The sequence below is a fragment of the Macrobrachium rosenbergii genome, chromosome 8, assembly GCF_040412425.1.
Source record: "Macrobrachium rosenbergii isolate ZJJX-2024 chromosome 8, ASM4041242v1, whole genome shotgun sequence".
In the NCBI taxonomy this organism is placed as follows: domain Eukaryota; kingdom Metazoa; phylum Arthropoda; class Malacostraca; order Decapoda; family Palaemonidae; genus Macrobrachium; species Macrobrachium rosenbergii.
The window spans coordinates 12,562,528-12,580,612 of NC_089748.1; the positions used below are offsets into that span (position 1 = coordinate 12,562,528).

The 18,085-nt window shown below is 43.7% G+C and overlaps 1 protein-coding gene across 2 annotated transcripts in view; it reads right to left on the minus strand.

The window, feature by feature from the left end:
• The window catches only part of LOC136840604 (leukotriene A-4 hydrolase), a 168,366-nt gene extending 155,948 nt beyond the window's left edge, over window positions 1-12,418 (minus strand). Inside the window, exon 1 of one of the 2 annotated variants that reach the window (XM_067107288.1) lies at window positions 12,085-12,418. In XM_067107288.1, the coding sequence (XP_066963389.1) occupies window positions 12,085-12,130 (46 nt within the window). In that variant the 5' untranslated portion in view covers window positions 12,131-12,418. The remainder of the gene's footprint in view (window positions 1-12,084) is intronic. The other variant, XM_067107289.1, reaches the window with a different exon arrangement.
• Window positions 12,419-18,085: the final 5,667 nt, after the last annotated feature.

Here is an 18,085-nt window from a genome sequence, read left to right on the forward strand (position 1 = left end):
CTAACCAGCACTTTAAGATTATGAAAAGATTGGGAAGACTGACACCATCAATCGACCCATCAACCATAAAAACACAACAAAACACAATTAAAAAACCCCTCCTAAACAGGATTAAAGGATAGGAGCAGAGCTACCACCTGACCCCAAGGTTGTAGCAGCAGCAACGTATGGTCCCAGAGAATAGCAATTTTCGTAAGCTACCTTGACATCTCTGAAGTAGTGTGAGGCAAACACCGATTCACTTCTCCAAAAAGTGGCACTGATAATATCACTGAGCGCCATATTTCTCTGGAAAGCCATGGAGGTAGCGACTGCCCTAACTTCATGGGCGTTCACTCTCAACAACTTAAAGTTGGAGTCGTCGCAACAAGAATGTGCCTCCTTAATGACATTCCTAATGAAGAATGCTAACGCGTTCTTCGACATGGGATTAACAGGATGTTTCACCGAACACCATAAATTGTCCGAGGGACCTCGCAGGTCCTGAGTCCTTCTAAGGTAATACCTTAGCGCTCTAACAGGGCACAGAACTCTCTCAGGATTCTGTCCAGCTAGGTCAGTCAAACCTTTAATCTCAAACGATCTAGGCCAGGGATTAGAAGGCCTTTCATTCTTAGCCAAGAATATAGGGGACAACGAGCAGACAGCATTGTGTCCCTTGAAGCCCACATGACGGCTGAAAGCCTGAACTTCGCTCACTCTCTTCGCCGTCGCCAGAGCAATGAGGAAGACTGTCTTTCTAGTAACATCCCTTAGAGATGCTGAATGAATTGGCTCAAAAGGACTAAACATTAAAAACTTGAGGACAACATCCAAATTCCAAGTAGGGGGAATAGGCCGGGGAACTTTAGACGTTTCAAAAGATCTCAAGAGATCGTGGAGGTCCTTATTATTAGACAAATCCAGTCCTCTATGGCGGAAAACAGAGGAAAGCATGCTCCGATACCCCTTGATAGTTGGAACTGCCAACTTGAGTTTTTCTCTCAAAAAGAGAAGGAAATCAGCTATTTGGCTCAAAGAGGTCGAGGAAGAGGAAACCCTTCTTTCTGCACCAACCTCTGAAGGTTGCCCACTTCTGCTTGATACACTTTTTGATAGAGGAAGCTCTTCTGGCTCTAGCGATGGCCCGTGCCACTGGGCCAGAAAAAACCCCTCGCTCTGACCAATTTCTCGATAGTCTGAATGCAGTCAGGTTCAGAGCGGGAGGTTTTGATGGTATCTCGCGAAGTGGGGTTGTTTGAGCAGATCTGCTCTCAAAGGTAGTGACCTGGGAACGTCCACTAACCAGAAGAGAATCTCCGAGAACCATTGGTTCGAAGGCCAAAACGGGCGATGAGCGTCATCCTTGTTCCTTGAGAGGCCGAGAACTTGCGGATGCACTTCTCCCAGAATTTTGAACGGAGGAAATGCATAAACGTCCAGACCCGTCCAATCCCAGAGAAGAGCATCTATCGCCACTGCCCCTGGGTCTAGAACAGGGGAGCAGTAGATGGGAAGCCTCGCCGTTCTTGAGGTCGCGAAGAGATCCACGAGAGGACGACCCCAAAGGTTCCAGAGGTCTCGGCAAACCTCCTGATGAAGAGTCCACTCCGTCGGAAGAAGTTGGTGGCGCCGACTGAGCAGGTCCGCTCGAACATTCTCTACCCCTGCAACAAATCTTGTGAGGATTGTAATGTTGCGAGCTTGAGCCCAGAGGAGAATTTCTCTCGCAAGGCCGAACAGGGAACGAGAGTGTGTTCCGCCCTGTTTTTTGAGGTACGCCAATGCCGTAGTGTTGTCCGAGTTCACTTGAACAACGTGATTGGCAACTAGAGACTCGAAGACTTGGAGGGCTAGGAAGATTGCTGCCAACTCTTTGATGTTGATGTGCCAGGAAATCTGTTGCCCTTTCCAGGTTCCTGACACTTCCTTTCCCCCCAGTGTTGCTCCCCAACCCGCCAAAGAAGCGTCGGAAAACAACACTAGGTCGGGGCTCAGAAGCTTGAGAGAGATCCCTTTTCCCAACTTCACAGGATCGAGCCACCACTTGAGGGAGTCTTTTATGGAGGGAAGGATCCTTAATTCTTCTTCCAAGTCCTCCTTGTTCTTCCAGTTCTCCAGCAGAAAGAACTGGAGAGGTCTGAGATGTAGCCTTCCTAGAGAAACAAACTTCTCCAGCGAGGAAATGGTCCCCAGCAGACTCATCCATTCCCTCACCGAGCATGTTTCCTTCTCCAAGAAGACCGCGACTTTTTCGCAACAAAGAACTTGCCTTTCTAGCGACGGAGACGCTAGAAAAGCCGCTGAATTCATCTGAATCCCCAGATAAACGATGGACTGGGAGGGGATCAGTTGCGATTTTTCTACATTGATCAGAAGTCCCAGGGACTTCACTAGATCCAGAGTAAAATGAAGGTCCTCCAGACACCTTCGTGCTGAAGAAGCACGTATCAGCCAATCGTCTAGGTAGAGAGAGATCCTGGACCCGAGAGGTGCAACCACATCGCTATATTCTTCATGAGAAGAGTAAACACCCTCGGGCTGTGCTGAGACCAAAGCAGAGAGCCCTGAATTGGTAAGTCTTGCCCCCCAAGACAAAGCGGAGATACTTCATCGAAGCGGATGAATCGGGACGTGGAAGTATGCATCTTGAAGGTCCAAAGACACCATCCAATCCCGGGACGAAGAGCTCCTAAAATAGACTGAGACGTTTCCATCTTGAACTTGTCCTTCTGGACAAAGTCGTTCAGCCTGCTGACGTCCAAGACAGGTCTCCAACCTTCTGGATGTTTTGGAACCAGAAACAGTCTGTTGTAAAATCCCGGGATTTTGTGTCTAAGACTGGTTCCACTGCTCTCTTCTCGAGCATTTGGTCGAGAAGGTCGAACAGTATCTTCTGCTTGGCAGGTAGGTACTTGGGAGATAAATCTCTGGGGTCGAAGACAAAGGAGGAAGAGTCAGGAAAGGAATTAGGTATCCTCTCTACTACTTGGAGGGACCAAGAGTCTGCCCTCTCTCTCTCCAGGCTTGAGCAAAATGAAGAAGCCTGGCTCCTACTGGCATCTGGAGGAGAACGAGTCACTTGCCGCCTCTTGGGGACGACTTTGCCTCTAGGAAAACCTCTGCCTCGAGGTGCGGGTTTTGAGAAACTACCCGTGGAAGAGCCTCCACGAAAGGGCTGCTTCTTTTTATCCTGTTGAGGCCCAGAAGACGACGAAGAAGGTGCTGAGGGACGCTTAGAGGACCTGGAAAGGAGGTCTTGAGTGGCCTTCTCCTGAAGGCTGGCAGCGATATCCTTAACCAAGGTCTGGGGGGAAGAGATGGCTAGAGAAAGGTGCGAACTGAAGTTCTCCCTTCTGAGATGGAGAAACCGAAAGCCAAAAAGGAGCAGAACAATGCTCTCTTCTTTAAAAGAGCTGACGAAAACTGAGAAGTCAGATCTTCAGAGCCATCTCTGACGGCCTTGTCCATACACCGCAGAACGCTGGACAGCTCCCCCAGACTAATAGAACTAGGGCTATTAGCCTTAGTGTGCAGAACGCCCAGACACCAGTCCAAAAGTTAAAAACTTCCACTGTCTTGAAAAGTCCTTTGAGGTGATGGTCCATTTCAGTGAGAGTCCAGGAAACCTTGAAGAGGACAAGTGGGATCTCCTAGAGGCGTCCACAAGACTAGCAAAGTCCCCTTTAGAAGTAGAGGGAACTGACAAACCCATATCTTCCCCTGTGTCATACCATATTCGGATTTTCCCGACAACAGAGAAGGAGGCAAAGCAAAAGAAGTCTTCCTTGGTTCTTCCTAGTAGACATCCAGTCTTGAACTTTCTTAAAAGCCTTCTTGGTAGAGAAGGATTTCTTCATTTTAAGAAAGCCAGGAGATTTCTCGCCTGAGACGAAGCCAACTGCGAAGGGGGGAAAGAGGAGCTGAAGCTTGAAACGTATCAGGAAATAAATCCTTAAACAGACAAGACAGAGTCTGATAATCGGAAGAAGCAGAAGGAACTTGTTTCTCTTCGTCCGAGGGTTCTGACGAAAGGGGATCTTCTTCCTCAGCTGGAGGATCAGGAGAGCAGGGAGGAAGGAGTCCGAATCGCTGATACGCCAGCGGACTTAACGTGCTTAAGAAGTAGAGGCTACATCCTGATGAGCATGAACAGAAGAAACGGGAAGTTGGTCATCAAGAAAACTGCAGGCGTGGTAGCAACATCCGGCAGGATGAGAAGAGATAACACGAGGAGAGCGAGTAGCGCCCTGGCGAGAAGCGCATCTCCCAAGGAACTGGCACGGAAGAGGCTTCACGAAGCGAGAGCGCGAGAAGCGTCCTGGGTGAGCGCGAAAGACACAGGGTGAGGCGAGAAGCAAGGTGAGGAGCGCAGGAGCTGAGAGCGCTAGAAGCTCAACATGGCGCAGATCAAGAGAGACAACAAAATCTTCAAAGAGAGAAGGAATTTCTTTAAACCTTCCTTAGGCGCAAGACGAGAAGCTTCAGGAGAAGCAGCAGACGAAGACGACGAAGCAGGAGAGTGGGAAGGCCTAGACTTCTTCACAGGCAGATGCAAATCTTTACGAAGGCCTGGCCTTCCACGATCCATAAGAGAATCCAGTTGCTGTTGCATGCCTAACAAAATCTTGCAAGTTGGAGAAGCAAGCTCTCTCGGAGAAGGGCTCTCTTAGCAGGACTGAAGAAGAAGGCTTCTTCTTCTCAATGGAGAAAGGTCTCCCATCTTAGCGCTGAGGGGGGGTCAAACTCCGAAGAACGAAACTTCTTCCGATGAGGGACTTCCTCGAAACTTTCAGGCGAGAAGAGCAAAAACGTCTAGAGGAAGAGGACGTGAAGCGCCCTCTCCTCTCAAGCTTTCTCAAGAGGGCGAGAGTCCAACCGAAAGAGCTCCAACCCGACAAGGGGAGGACATGTCGGAGGACGAGAAGCATTCCTTATGGATGCGTGCCTGCACACGATCCCTGGCAGCCTGGGTGGAGTCAACAGGACCTGCCGAAGGGACGCCAGATCGGGGGGAGTCCCCGTGAACCTTCATGCGGCTTTCGACATGCCCTCTCCCCGGTCTTGGGAGTTCGGCAGAGGTCCAGGCCTAGAAGCATTATAGGGTCGATCTGACGCCCCTCCACAACACTAGGGGATTAACACACACACACTTTGCGCTTGCAGGGCATTCACTTTGTTTTCAAAGAGCGAATAGACTCAAGAACTAGAGTCAGAGCATTACTTTCTGCAACAACCCTCAGGGCAAGGCAACACTAAAGGGTTAGGACTACAATTTACTACAGGGTTACTAACGTGAGAAATCCCTGACCGTCCGTCCACAGAAACACTCCTGGAGGAAGACCTCCTCACCCTATCACGCCCAATTTACGCATATAGGATTCGTACTTCTTCCATTCTCCCTCAGATAATCCCTCACATTCATTACAACGATTGTCCACAGAACATTCCATACCTCTACATTTCATACATAAAGTGTGAGGGTCTACCGAAGCCTTCGATAGCCTCACCTTACAACCACCCAAGCTACACACACGATAGCTAGAGGAAGACATTATATAAAGAAAAGTCAAAGGCCAAATTCAAAAAACGGTCCAGAAAAGCGTATGCCAAGTCACAGATCCAAGTCGATACCAAAAACAACCAAAATACTCAAATGACAAAATATTGAAATCCAAAAGCGGAGGAACTGACAACAGGTGTTGACAGTCCGGCGACAGAGAAAATCTGAATAGAAAATGGGAATGGTTCCTGATACCCGCCTCCCAGCGGCGGAATGTGTACTAACCACCTGGCCGGCCATCTGCGTGTGCCGCGAAATTTGAAATTCTGTCGGACTTCGGAGAATACAGCTATATATATATCTGGCAGGTAAGTCTCGTGAACAAAACGCTGGTTATTTGCTTGTAAAAAAAGTTAATAATATTCGCCCGTGTTGAACAGCTGCGGTACAAAGACTTGAAGATAATCCCGCAAAGGAACTTGAGGAACCAATTGATTTTCTTGCCATATTCTAGAGTGCGCTTGCTCCCCATTCACATTTTTATTTACTCGACCCTGTTGGTCTCAGATAACTCCAAAATAGTTACTTTTTCCGAATCCGCATGCGGAAGCTTTAAATTCGAGAAGTGTGTTGTGAGAAATTTATATGAACACTGTAATCCTCGAACTCGAGATTACCGAACTTATACAGCCGTAGTCATCGAAAGAGGTAAAAAAAGTGTGACTCGGAGGGAGAAGAAAGGAGGAGTCATGAGAAGGTCATTTAGAAGGCAAGGAAGGAGTGATAGTATCTGAAACGGGGGGAAACAATGAAAAGGAAGCATAAGAATGAGATGAAGACATCTTTTCCAACAAAAGAAAATAGATAGAGTTAGTTACCACCTTGGTGATCCAAAAACAAATCTTGTGAAAACTCAGGGAAGTTCTTAATGACATGATCCCTTATGTTAGAGAAACCTAAATGAAAACATAGTCGTACCAGAACTCTGTACCCTTGAGAAAGACCAAGGAAATCTGCATTATGCTCTGCCAGATTAAACGGCGTGTTAGCCATTGCACTGCTCCTCCAGAATGGGGATCAGTGTTATATGATCCCAACTTTTTTTCAGACTGATGGCGTCTCTAACCTACTGTCTGATCCTATAACTGACTTGTTCATTGATTTAAAACGGCAAGAATTACTGGAAGGAACAAAATCTCGGATGGATCCAGGGGAAACAGACCTGGGGCTGAAATTAGAACCCGAGGAAGATTACCTTGGAACTTCTCTTCCAGTACCCTACTTTGAGATCCCTAACCGTCTTTGTCTCTTAAAAATAGATTCTGATTACCACTTACTCTTTTTAGGGAAAGGGGGAATCTAAGTTAACACTGTGTGCTCCACGCCAGAGGGATGTTGCAGATTCTACCTTTTTGGCCTGAATCTCCATAACCTCCAGCACCCGTTAGGCTGGTTCAGAAACAGACAGGGAGCTGAAAAAGACAAAAATTGGTACTTTGTTCTAATATTACTAATTTCCCCACTTTCGTTCAATTTCTCCATTAAGTTTGAAAACAAACTAGTGCAACTTGATGACAACCTATCCTCTAATTTCCTAAAAGTACTGACTCCAAATCCTCAGATTCTTCAACTTTAGGTTCAATGGGTGACTCAAACCTGCGTTTACTCTTATTCATTATTAACGAAGTTTCTGTGCTTGGCGTAAGCTTCCCATCTGGTCGAGACCAGTCCCTGCATTCATTACATCTCTTATCTACACTACACATAACTTTCCTACATCTAACGATAGAGAATGTCCATCATGTTTGAGGGTACTCATCCTTCTTTTGCAGGCGGAGCAAGATAGAAGCTTTTTCTCTACATCTCTGGGTTAACTGGGACTGGAAGCCAGGGATGGTTTCAGGTTGGTGGAGGAAATCTTGTCTTTAGTAGTGGAATCCATAATTACAGCCAAAATCGTCAACGTCTCAGGTATCCAACAATTCCAAAGAGAAGTCCAAAACGTGATCAAAAGAAAGCCAAGGTCAATTAAATCACTCTTGTCTCCCAACCTATTTGGGGTCGGGCTGAGAGACCAATAAAGTTGTATGCAAAAAGATCAACAGGAAGCGTCCTGTCAGGCGAGCCAACAAAAAGCGATTGAAAAGGAGGGGGAGTTCCTGCCTAAGCCGGTGCAGATAGCAGGGTTGCCATGGTGGGCAGGCAACTCAGTAAACAAGTTTACCTGCAGCGTTGGTAACGCCATCAGTTAAAAATTTTTAACAATGTAGTTAAATGAGTGGGGTTATGTTCGGGCTGGTCAGGTGACCAGGGCTAATTCAGGTGTTCAGGGAGTGTATTGCAATACCTGTTTTTTCTCATAAAAAATCAAGAAATCCACATTGGTAGGTAGCAGTATCAACAGCCAGGGATGAACAATAGTGCTCTACACCTGCCCTTTCAGCTTGTTAAAGAGAGGACAGACAGCTGATATCGTCAAACCAAGTCCTCAGATAGGTGCCTGGCTGTGTAGCTCGCCTAAATCCACCTGACCTGCACGAACATGGTTATGGCTGTGAAGCTAAGAAAGGTGCAATGGAGGGAAAGATAACTGGTATCTGTAGTGAAAAGACCACCACCTAGGAACACCTTAAATCCTACAATTTGATTTCTGACAAGAATATAAAAACGTCTGTTTACTTTTTTCCAAGCCAAGATGCTGCATCTACCAAACAAGGTTTGAATTTCTCAGCATAAAAAGAACAAACAAATATGAAACAGCCTCTGGGTTTTTCTTCACATATTCTTTATCTTACTGCTGATTCATGAAGATTGGATAAAGATATTTTCCCTCTTTACATGATTAATATAAAAAGTTTTTTAATAATTTGTATATTACCTAGGTAAATAAACCATAGCCTTCTAGAAAAGTTATTGAATTTGGTAACTAATGTTGTTAAATGGTGGTTATGTGGAGGAATATCCCTCACTCTACCACTACCACCAGCCACTTTTCCTCTGGCCACAGGGACAGCAGAGTGGCTGAGGTGTAACTATGATAAAGGTTCTGGTAAAATACAAAGTACCTGTACTTTAAAAATTTGTTGTGTGTGTCCACAGAAATAGAGACCACTGCCTTCTATGTAGGAGAGTTACCTTAGGTAGAAGGTTGTCTTTGGGAACTGACTAGAGTTAAATCCCACCAGATTGCATAGGCAAACAGGGGTTGCAGTGACTCCTGTAACCTCCTACCCAGTTTGGGCTTTGTAATAACAGAGCAGTAGGACCCTGAGCACAAGTTAAACTCTGACTGGGGAGAAAACTCATTCAGAAAGGAAAAATAAAATCCAAGTCACAAGGAAGCTATAATTCTGGCTAATACCTAGTAATGGATTCAGAAAAAAAAAAAAAAAAAAAAAAAGGTGCAGTCACTCAACATTTGTGCCTGCAGACATACACTAAGCTAAATACTCAGGCAAGATACTTTTCTTTCCAAAAGGAGCTGGGTGCCTACACAACTTGTTGAGCAGTCACAACATGTTCAAAGGAGAAAGTATCCAGGGACTTGTGGGTGACAACCCTTATCCAGACTGATGTAACACTTGTCTTTCTACGCCAGACATCTGCCTCATTACTTATTAAACCACAAAATCCCTCCTAAAGGCTAGGTACAGTCCCATGCTTCTGACTTCATGGGCTCTCAAATGAGTAGAAAGGACACCATCCTCAGAGGAGTCTTAAGCTCATCTGATTACCTCAAAAGCAAGAAAGAAAAGGTGTTCCTGGACACCTCCTTCCTATGCTTGCCTGTACTAACAAGGCACTGCCACTCTGGATATGAGTTCCAGTCCTTTTCAAGTAGTACAGTATCTTATGGCTCTTACCAGGCATAACAGCGTTTCATCTGGGTCACCACCAACAATGTCTCTTGGAGAAATAAAAATTCTTTAAAATTTCTTATCAGGAACAGATGGGTTCTGCATTTTTGCTACAAACACAGAAATGAAGGAGGGAAGGGATCTCGTCCCTCTGACCGCCAGACTAGATGAGAAGAGCCATGTAACTCCCCTGGCCCTTTTGCAACAGCCAAGACTAACAGAAATACAGTCTAGAAAGTCAGATCTCTATTCAGTCTGTCCCAGGGGCTCAAAAGGCACCCAAGTTCGGCTACAGAGTATGAAAGATAATCATGCTCAAGAGGAAGTTCCTGAGGAGGATAAGGCTGCTTTGAATTCCTCATTACCATGGATAACTCCACCAAACTGACAGATCTAGAACATTCAGTCTAAAGACCTGGGATAAGGACAAGCAAGAGCCGTTTTTCCACAGACTGAGGGGAGTTTGTCTCGACAAAGGTAGATGAGGAAGTCTGTGATCTCCTGAACAGCCATTTAGACCAGAGAGTTACCCCTTCTACATCACCAACACAAACAATGGCCCACTTTCCCTGATACATATTTGTGGAGAAACAACAGAGGTAGTCAGGCATCTCCATTGCAGCCCTGTGTGAAAAGCTTTTCTCTCATAAGATACACTGGATAGCCTCCACATGTGAAGTTGAAGGGCTCGCACTGCCAGATTTTACCTCTGAAAATGGAGTTGACAGTGAAGAGTGGGCCATGGGGGAATCTCTTGGCAACTTGACCAAGTCAGCAGCTCTTTGTATCTCTCGATTTGGGGCCAACAAGGAGCCCCCAAGGCCACCCTGAGACCTGGGATGGTAAGCACTTGATCACCCAGTGAATTAGGCTGAACAGGAGAGGAGTTCACTGCACTCCCACTATGAGGTTTCTGTCAACTATGCACCATGCTAGATCCTCCTTGACATCTCAGCTGAGAGGCACGAGATAAGAAGGGAGATCCTGAGGACCTGCCAGTGTCGCTTCAGCTACACTTAGTGAGCATGGATGGCTATGCCCGTGAGGCACAAGTTTCTCCAAGGAATACTGGTGTTAACTGTCTCAAAATTATGCAGTCTACCCTACCTACTCCCAAATCTTCTCTGGGTAATCAAAAATCAACCTACTGAAGTACCAAATACTTCTAATTTGACCTCATGAAATTGAGGGAAGGTGTGTAAACTATTAACCATTTTAGGGGTAAAATATCTGACCATCCCAAATCAAAGAGCAACAAGGGCATTCTTTATGCATGATTATGTTAGGACTCGTTTAAGGTAAGCTGGGTTAGCCTACCAGCCTCTGGTGACTATTAATTTTAAACTTGTCATCAGTCAGAAAATTTACTCCCCATGTAGCAAGTGTATTCACTGGAATGCTTGCTGATATTGTGCTTACTGTAATAATTTTTATATGCCTTTTTGAATGGAATGGAATATAGAATCTAGGCCAAAGGCCAAGTACTGGGACCTGTGAGATCATTCAGCACTAACAGGGAAAGTGAGAGTAAAAAGCTTTCAAGGGTGTAAAAGGAGGAATACCTCACAGTTGCACTATGAAACAATTGTTAGAAGGTGGAAAGTCAGATGGAAGAAAGAGAATATGAACAGAGGTACTGTAAAAGAAATGAAAGGTGTTGCAGCTGGGGGCCAAATGGAAACTGCAAAGAACCTTAAGTAATGCCTACAGTGCACTGCATAAGGTACACTGATGCACTACCCCGTTGTGTGGTGGGGTAACTCCTTCTTGAGTTGGCCTGTTTATTTCCTGTGGGCCTAGCCTACGGGGTACAGCAATATTTCACTTTAAACTATATGATGTTGAAGTGTTATACTGCGATCCTTAGTCTCCTTAACATGATTAATACAAAACTCAAGCTCAAATCTATTGAAAATTTATTGTTACTGAGATATTTGCCGTCTTTAGTTAATGCTTCTCATCCATTCCCATGGGGCTGGCACTAAACACGGCACTCATGGGAGTGGTGTTGGTACTAAAGTAAAACTTTACCTAGCTTACAACCCAATTCTTTGGTGGCTTGCAGGAAGTACTAAGCTATGGCATGGCCTAACCTAAGTGCATTCGGGTCGTTTCGCCGTAAGCACGTTTACGTGCAAAATGGGCGCCGTGTTTAGTACCAGCCCCTTGGGGATGTACGTAAAACATGAAATAATAATGGTAAATACCATAAACATAACGGTAAATACCATAAGCATAACGTCTTACATTGTTTTGGATGTTACGGCCTAAAGTGACTTACGGCCAGAACGACCAGGACCGAACTAAGTTAGCCTAGAGGCTTAGTCTATAGAATAACAAGCCCACCTGCTGGTGCAGAAACATCTTCCATTCAATGAACAGAATTGAAAGGAAGTCTATACGATTCATATAGCCTATTACCAGTTTCTTATCTAATCACAATCAACTACTGTCGCCCTGCTGGCTCTAGAGCGATTGTGTCCCACTTTCACAGGTTAGAATAGCCTACCTAAGGTGAGCTTCACTCGTTAGACCGGTTGACTGGCCTTAGAAAGCACCTAATTGCATTTGCTTGCCTAATCCTATGTAGAATCTAGTCTCAGACTATACACTAGGCTACCCTGTGTGAATATTAGTAGTCGGTATGGCCTCATGAACTGCGGTAAGATGCGATAAGAAAAAATTGGTAAAAAATAGCCCGGCAATTATCTAACAACGGAAGCTACCCTATTTTGACGTACTTACCAGGTCTAGAATAGGAATTAGGATCATTTGGACTTAATCTGGTCATCGTGGTAATCTATCTTTGCACTTCCCCGACCCTGTTCCAGATGTCAGCCTTCAAAACCAAATTCCACCGATAAAATATGCAGCACAAACAGCCGTCAGCTGGCCCAACCAATGTCAAAGTGGCATTGCACTGCAACGTCGAGCCTCAACGGGTCCTCGAGTTACGAGTACCACCGGTAAACGCGTCATGTTGACCGGTTACAGTTTCCTATAAAAATCGGATTAGCGCGCTTCAGATATCATAGATAAGATTAGCCGAGACATGAAACCTAAACTGTATTCAGTGACTGGTATACTGTAGCATATGCTTCCTAATGTTCAAGAATGTAGAGTAAAAGTTATATTTAGGCTTAGTGTACTTAGTGTGCAGGAATCTTAAAAACTGGTGAATTTTTTAAAAATTTCCTAACAACTAAAATTCAGCTTTATAAATTCAGTACAAATTAGGTTTCCTTCAGATCATTATCATATCTGTTTTGACAGCGCACTTCAACAGAACAGTACCCGAAAGATTATAAAAAACAGTAAGTTTTCGTACGGAACAGAATGAAGTTAATGAGGTTAAAAGAGAATACGAACAAGTTTATAAAGATTTATTTGTTTTGGATAACCGCGGAGATAAAATTCGAAGGATAGCAAACGAACTAAAACACCTGTGCCAAAAATGTATGACAGTAATTGGAAAGAGGGAAAAAAAAAATCCAACAATCAAACATCCATCACGTAGAAAAAAACAATAAAAAAACTCAGAGAATAAATGCACACCAGACAGACAAGGAGCAAATACAATATTAAACAAGAATATGGGTAAGGAAATTGTGGAGAGCTTGGCATTTCTCCTAAGAGACATTGAAGAACAGATCAACAAGGTTAGCAGATGAACTTTGCTTCCTGACAATAAATGGAGAAGGAAATAAAGAACATCCAGCGATCGAGTATTCTTGATGTAGAACTAACAGAAAAATACACACCTTACAGACAACAAATAAATATAACGTTAATTAAGAGCACGGGTAAAGAAATGGCTGAGCTTGGCACTCCTAATAAAAGATATTGAAGAAGAACTCTGCACTCCCGAAGAATGAGAAATGGAAAAGCGGTCTACTGCTAAGGCAGCAACGAGAACTTGAAAACTGAATTTTATAACGAACAATTAAGAAAATTATTTGACAAAATGGCTAAAAACAAATAAATGGGAAAATAAGTAGATCACCACATAACCTTAAATGCCAAATAATTTATCACAATGCCGTCTTCGGTGCCCCAAGCATATAAATGTGTTTGACAAAATGGCTAAAAACAAATAATTGGGAAAATAAGTAGATCACCATTTAACCTTAAATGCCAAATGATTCATCACAGTGCTGTCTTCGGTGCCCCAAGCATATAAATGTGTTTGACAAAATGGTTAAAAACAAATAAATGGGAAAATAAGTAGATCACCATTTAACCTTAAAAGCCATATAATTTATCACAATGCTGTCTTCGGTGCCCCCAACATATGCGTACAATGAAGATGCATATAAATGCGTTAACGAAGAAGAAAAACTGAGCCTACTAGTTAGTGCAGCAGATTGCTGTAAAAATCGTTCAGATAGTGAAACAAGCATGAAATTTGGCACAAACATTCCTAAGACTACGCTCTCTTAGAAAAGGGCGCTGGCCACCTGAAAATACAAGATGGCGGCTATTTTCAAAATGGCCGCCATCTATGTTGAGATTCACTGGTTTGGGAGCATCTATTGGATGGAATATGCCAGTTTTTTTTTTTTAAACCTCGACTTTTAGGTTATAAAATGTTCCATACCACACATTTTATTGAAAACCCTTACTAAAATGAATTGTAACCAAGATGGCGTACAAAAATGGTTGCCATAAAAGTTTTTTTTTTCTATCCACAGCGCTAGCAGACATAGAGACCAACTGTTTTTATTTAATGGTATATTCATGTGATCAGACAGTTTAACTAATATGCTATTTTCAACTGAAATAGTAATGGTATGGTCACATACAACATTGTGTCTAAGACTGTAACCATAAAAAGAAAAGAAGAGAAATACGGACTAAACGCAACCAATCTATGTATAGGTCTCTCCAACCTACAATTTTGAAAAATTCGAGGATAAGAAGGTAGGCATAGCATGACCTTGTTGGATGCTCAAGCTAGATTATCTACTGAAGAGAGGGGCAATATTTATCTAGACTTCACATTTGCAAGTGCACAGAGCTGTGCAGGAAGACCCAGCTTGTAGCACTTGCACCTTTCCCGACAGCCTGCTTTGCATCCACATTTGGTAAGCTGTTGGCAACTCTTGGCTAGCCACTGATACTCCAGTGCAAGCTGTGGCCCCAAGATATCTGTGGGTGGCTTTGGTATTGCAGTGTTTGGTGGCACAGGGTTCTTTGTTTGAAAGGAAGCTGGTGAGATGTTTGTGAATGTGTCCGGCAATTCAGGCAAAGACCTCACTTTCTCAGGTGCAAACTTTAGTTGCTGTCTTTCCTGTCCAGTGTTCTCCTTGGTGGGGTGCTGAAATATGGAGATGCTAGTTCCATGGAAGGAGGTAGTGGCAGTAGTTGCAGATGGGTTGTGGTCGATGTTGTCCATCACTGCAGTGGTGAACAACCCTTTCGCAGTACTGGGGACAGACCACACCCTCCTCCACATATTTGCTAACTGTGGCATCTCCTAACTGTGCAGAGACCTCCAGTACTCTGTCATAAGAGATACTGAGGCCATACTGATGTAGCATTTCAACCAGGTTTCTCTTCCTGGTTTTGGCATAGACTGAGAGTCCCATGTAGACTGGGAATGGTGTTTCTCTGTCTTTGGAGTGTCTATGAGTTGTTGCTCCCTCTTTGTATCGGGAGTAGCAGTTGAACTGCATGAGCTGTGCAATGGCCTGGTCTGACTTTGATGCTCCAAATCGTAACTGTGACTTGATGTCAGCCCCATGCTCAACCATCCCTACAAACTGGAGCAGGAGAGGAGGCACAGAATTTCGTACACAAGCCTCAGAAAATGTGCCATCAAACCGTGACTGATGATCAAGTATAGACTTTCTGAGAATATTTGCTGCTTTAGCAATGATAACTGCCTCTGAAAGATCAGATGATTGAGCAAGTGCTTTTCCCACATCCTTTTGAAATGCAAGTAATACATCTTTGCCAGATTTATGAGCCTCAAGTTCTGGAATTTCTGCCAGAAGTTTGTCTTTGAGTCTCGTGGAATTTACACTTGGTGACTCTACACCTAATTGTTCCAGACGTTGTTGGTAGAGGTGGCAAATATCTGCCAGCCGAAATGTGACTGGATCATCTGAACAAAGGTTGTTTTCAACAATGTATGTCATCAGTTCTGACAGAACTAGTGGATACACATCTGATTCTGACTCAGTGCTACCTTGGTCTTTCTCAAGGCTCCTCAGGTAGGACCTTTTCTGTTGTAGAGGGCACAAAGACAGGCATGGTGATACTTAAACTCCTGTGCAATGACATCCCCACCAGTCATCTTAGCAAGGAGCTTGCCATCACTGTATCTCTGCACATTCACGCAATTTCAAGTCAAGGCCCTTAGTACTAGCCTGTCTGAGATCAGATGCAGGTGCCACTTTCTCACAGAAAATGCAAACTTCATTGTCATGACTGGTTCGGCGCAGTTTTGCACGACTAGTCTCAGTGTTGCTGGTCTGGTCATTGGATTGTCGCTTTCTTGCACGGTCCAGTTTAGTGTTGTTAAACAACAAGCGACAGTTCACATGGTATTTTGCTGCATTTTTCCTGAGAGTGGCCTCTATGCCATCACCTTCATCCAGCCTTGCTGGATCCATTATCAGTGGCATTTCATTAATTTCACTGAACATGGGAATGTTCCTTGCCAGCATTGTGTACCCATCATGGTCTAGGACATGATGACTTGGAGGTGATGTCAAGTGCTCACCTCTTTTGTCCTTCTGACAAAGACAACACAAACTCCAGTTTGTTTTTCTACTGCTCAATATTGGATTGGCATCACATTCTGCCATGATTTCACTTTTGATTAAGGCCGAGGGGTTATCCTTTACCACCTTAAACAAAGCACACATTCCTGTATGGGATTCAACTAGGTTCGGTCTCCCTACACCTAGCCCGATCATTCATCCAGTGCCATTTAAGTCCCGTGTGATCTGTACACCATCCGGGTAAGTACATGAACCATCATGTACAGCCCCCATACCCTTGGCTCGGCTCTCCCGCGCTGGCACATCCTGTCTATTCAGGTGCGGCTATCTAACTATAGCTGGTCTGGGGCTGTTAGAAAGCATTTGGGACACTAAACTAAACTATACTACAACTACTAGTCTAAGACTACAGGATTAGTAAAGCTGGATTAGCTGGCACTGAACCCCATGCTGAGTTACACAGCAGTGATGTCACCAGTGTGCCCTGGTTGTGTGCAGACATACACTCTTTTACATTTATTAATTTTCCTTCAAAATTGATGAGTTATTCGAAAGAGATGGCCTCATTAGGATCTAAAACCACAGAAACCAAGATCCATGCTTAAAACGATAATTGTTGAACGGGCATTATTTCTCATTATAATTATTGTTTCTACCTTTTCTTGGCAGCCATATAGCCCCATATTTAAAGGTAAACTGTACTGGAAGCTACAGAAACATAATATTCACAAGAAATAGTATGGAAGAGCTTTACCATATTGCTAGAAGCAAATACATGCCATTCTAGTGAAAAATTAGCCAAAATCTGTCGATACTGGCCGCCATCTTGGAATTTGGCCGCCATATTAAATTTTTGCGTGGCCAGCGCCCTTTTCTGATAGAGGAACTTTAAAGAGCACTTGTGCAAAATTTCATGCTTGTTTCACTATCTGAACGATTCTTATGAAATATGCAATTATCTGCTGCACTAAGAGTACATTAGAACAATAGCCCCCATTACACACTTCTATTGAAAGTTTATGGAAATAGGGGAATGTTCTCTAATTTGGACAAAACGCACACAGTAGGTTAACATTCCGTGAATTTGTCTTCCAGACAAGATTTTGACAAAAATATTACATATATATATATATATATATATATATATATATATATATATATATATATATATATATATATATATATATATATATATATATATTCTAGCCTTCTTTTGGGTTCTTAATAGAAAGGACAATATAGGGCTTCTCTTTTTTTATCTCTTTTTAATTATAAAGTTCCACTTTGGGTTGTTTTGTTGCTTCTCTAAGGAGTTGGGTGGACTCGAGACTGAAAAACTTGGACTTGGAAAAAACTACGCGCGATAGAGCTACAAAAATTCTAAGTCCAGTTACCGCAATATGGACAACACTTTCACACTCCGTGCACACCGTTTGCTCTGATTGTGTCCTGTACTCTCTCTGTCTCCTTCGCCTTCTTGCTCCCTTTTATTGCTTTTGTTTCTGGTGACAACCATTACGTCACGGTTTGAGGTGTGTCAGCTATGTCCCTATTCACCCGCCTCCCTCACCTGCTTCACTGTTCATTGTTCTGTTCACCATTTTATCTTCACCATTTTGTTCACCATTTTCTGTTCACCCTCCAATGAATCCTTAGCAGCGGAAATGTTTTCGTAACCTTTTCACCTTTCCTGTATGCTCTAGAATGATGGCGTTTGTTTTTTTGCATCCGGCAACGAAAACCATTTCGAAAGCGCTTAAGCTTTTGTTTTGTTTTCAGCGCTTGATCATAGTTACCCATTTCCTCTCTCTCTCTCCCTGACTCATATCCGTGAGTTCACACAGCTCTATGATAGATTCATGAATAAATTGTATGAATACTCTCTCTGTATCAGTCTCGGCCAGGCTACCTAGCTTTCAATAATATTCTTCTTGGAATGTGCTATTCTATAGGCAGGTATATAGACTGGTCTGGTATTTTGTGGAATACCTATTCTATGGGTTATCTCATCTGTATCT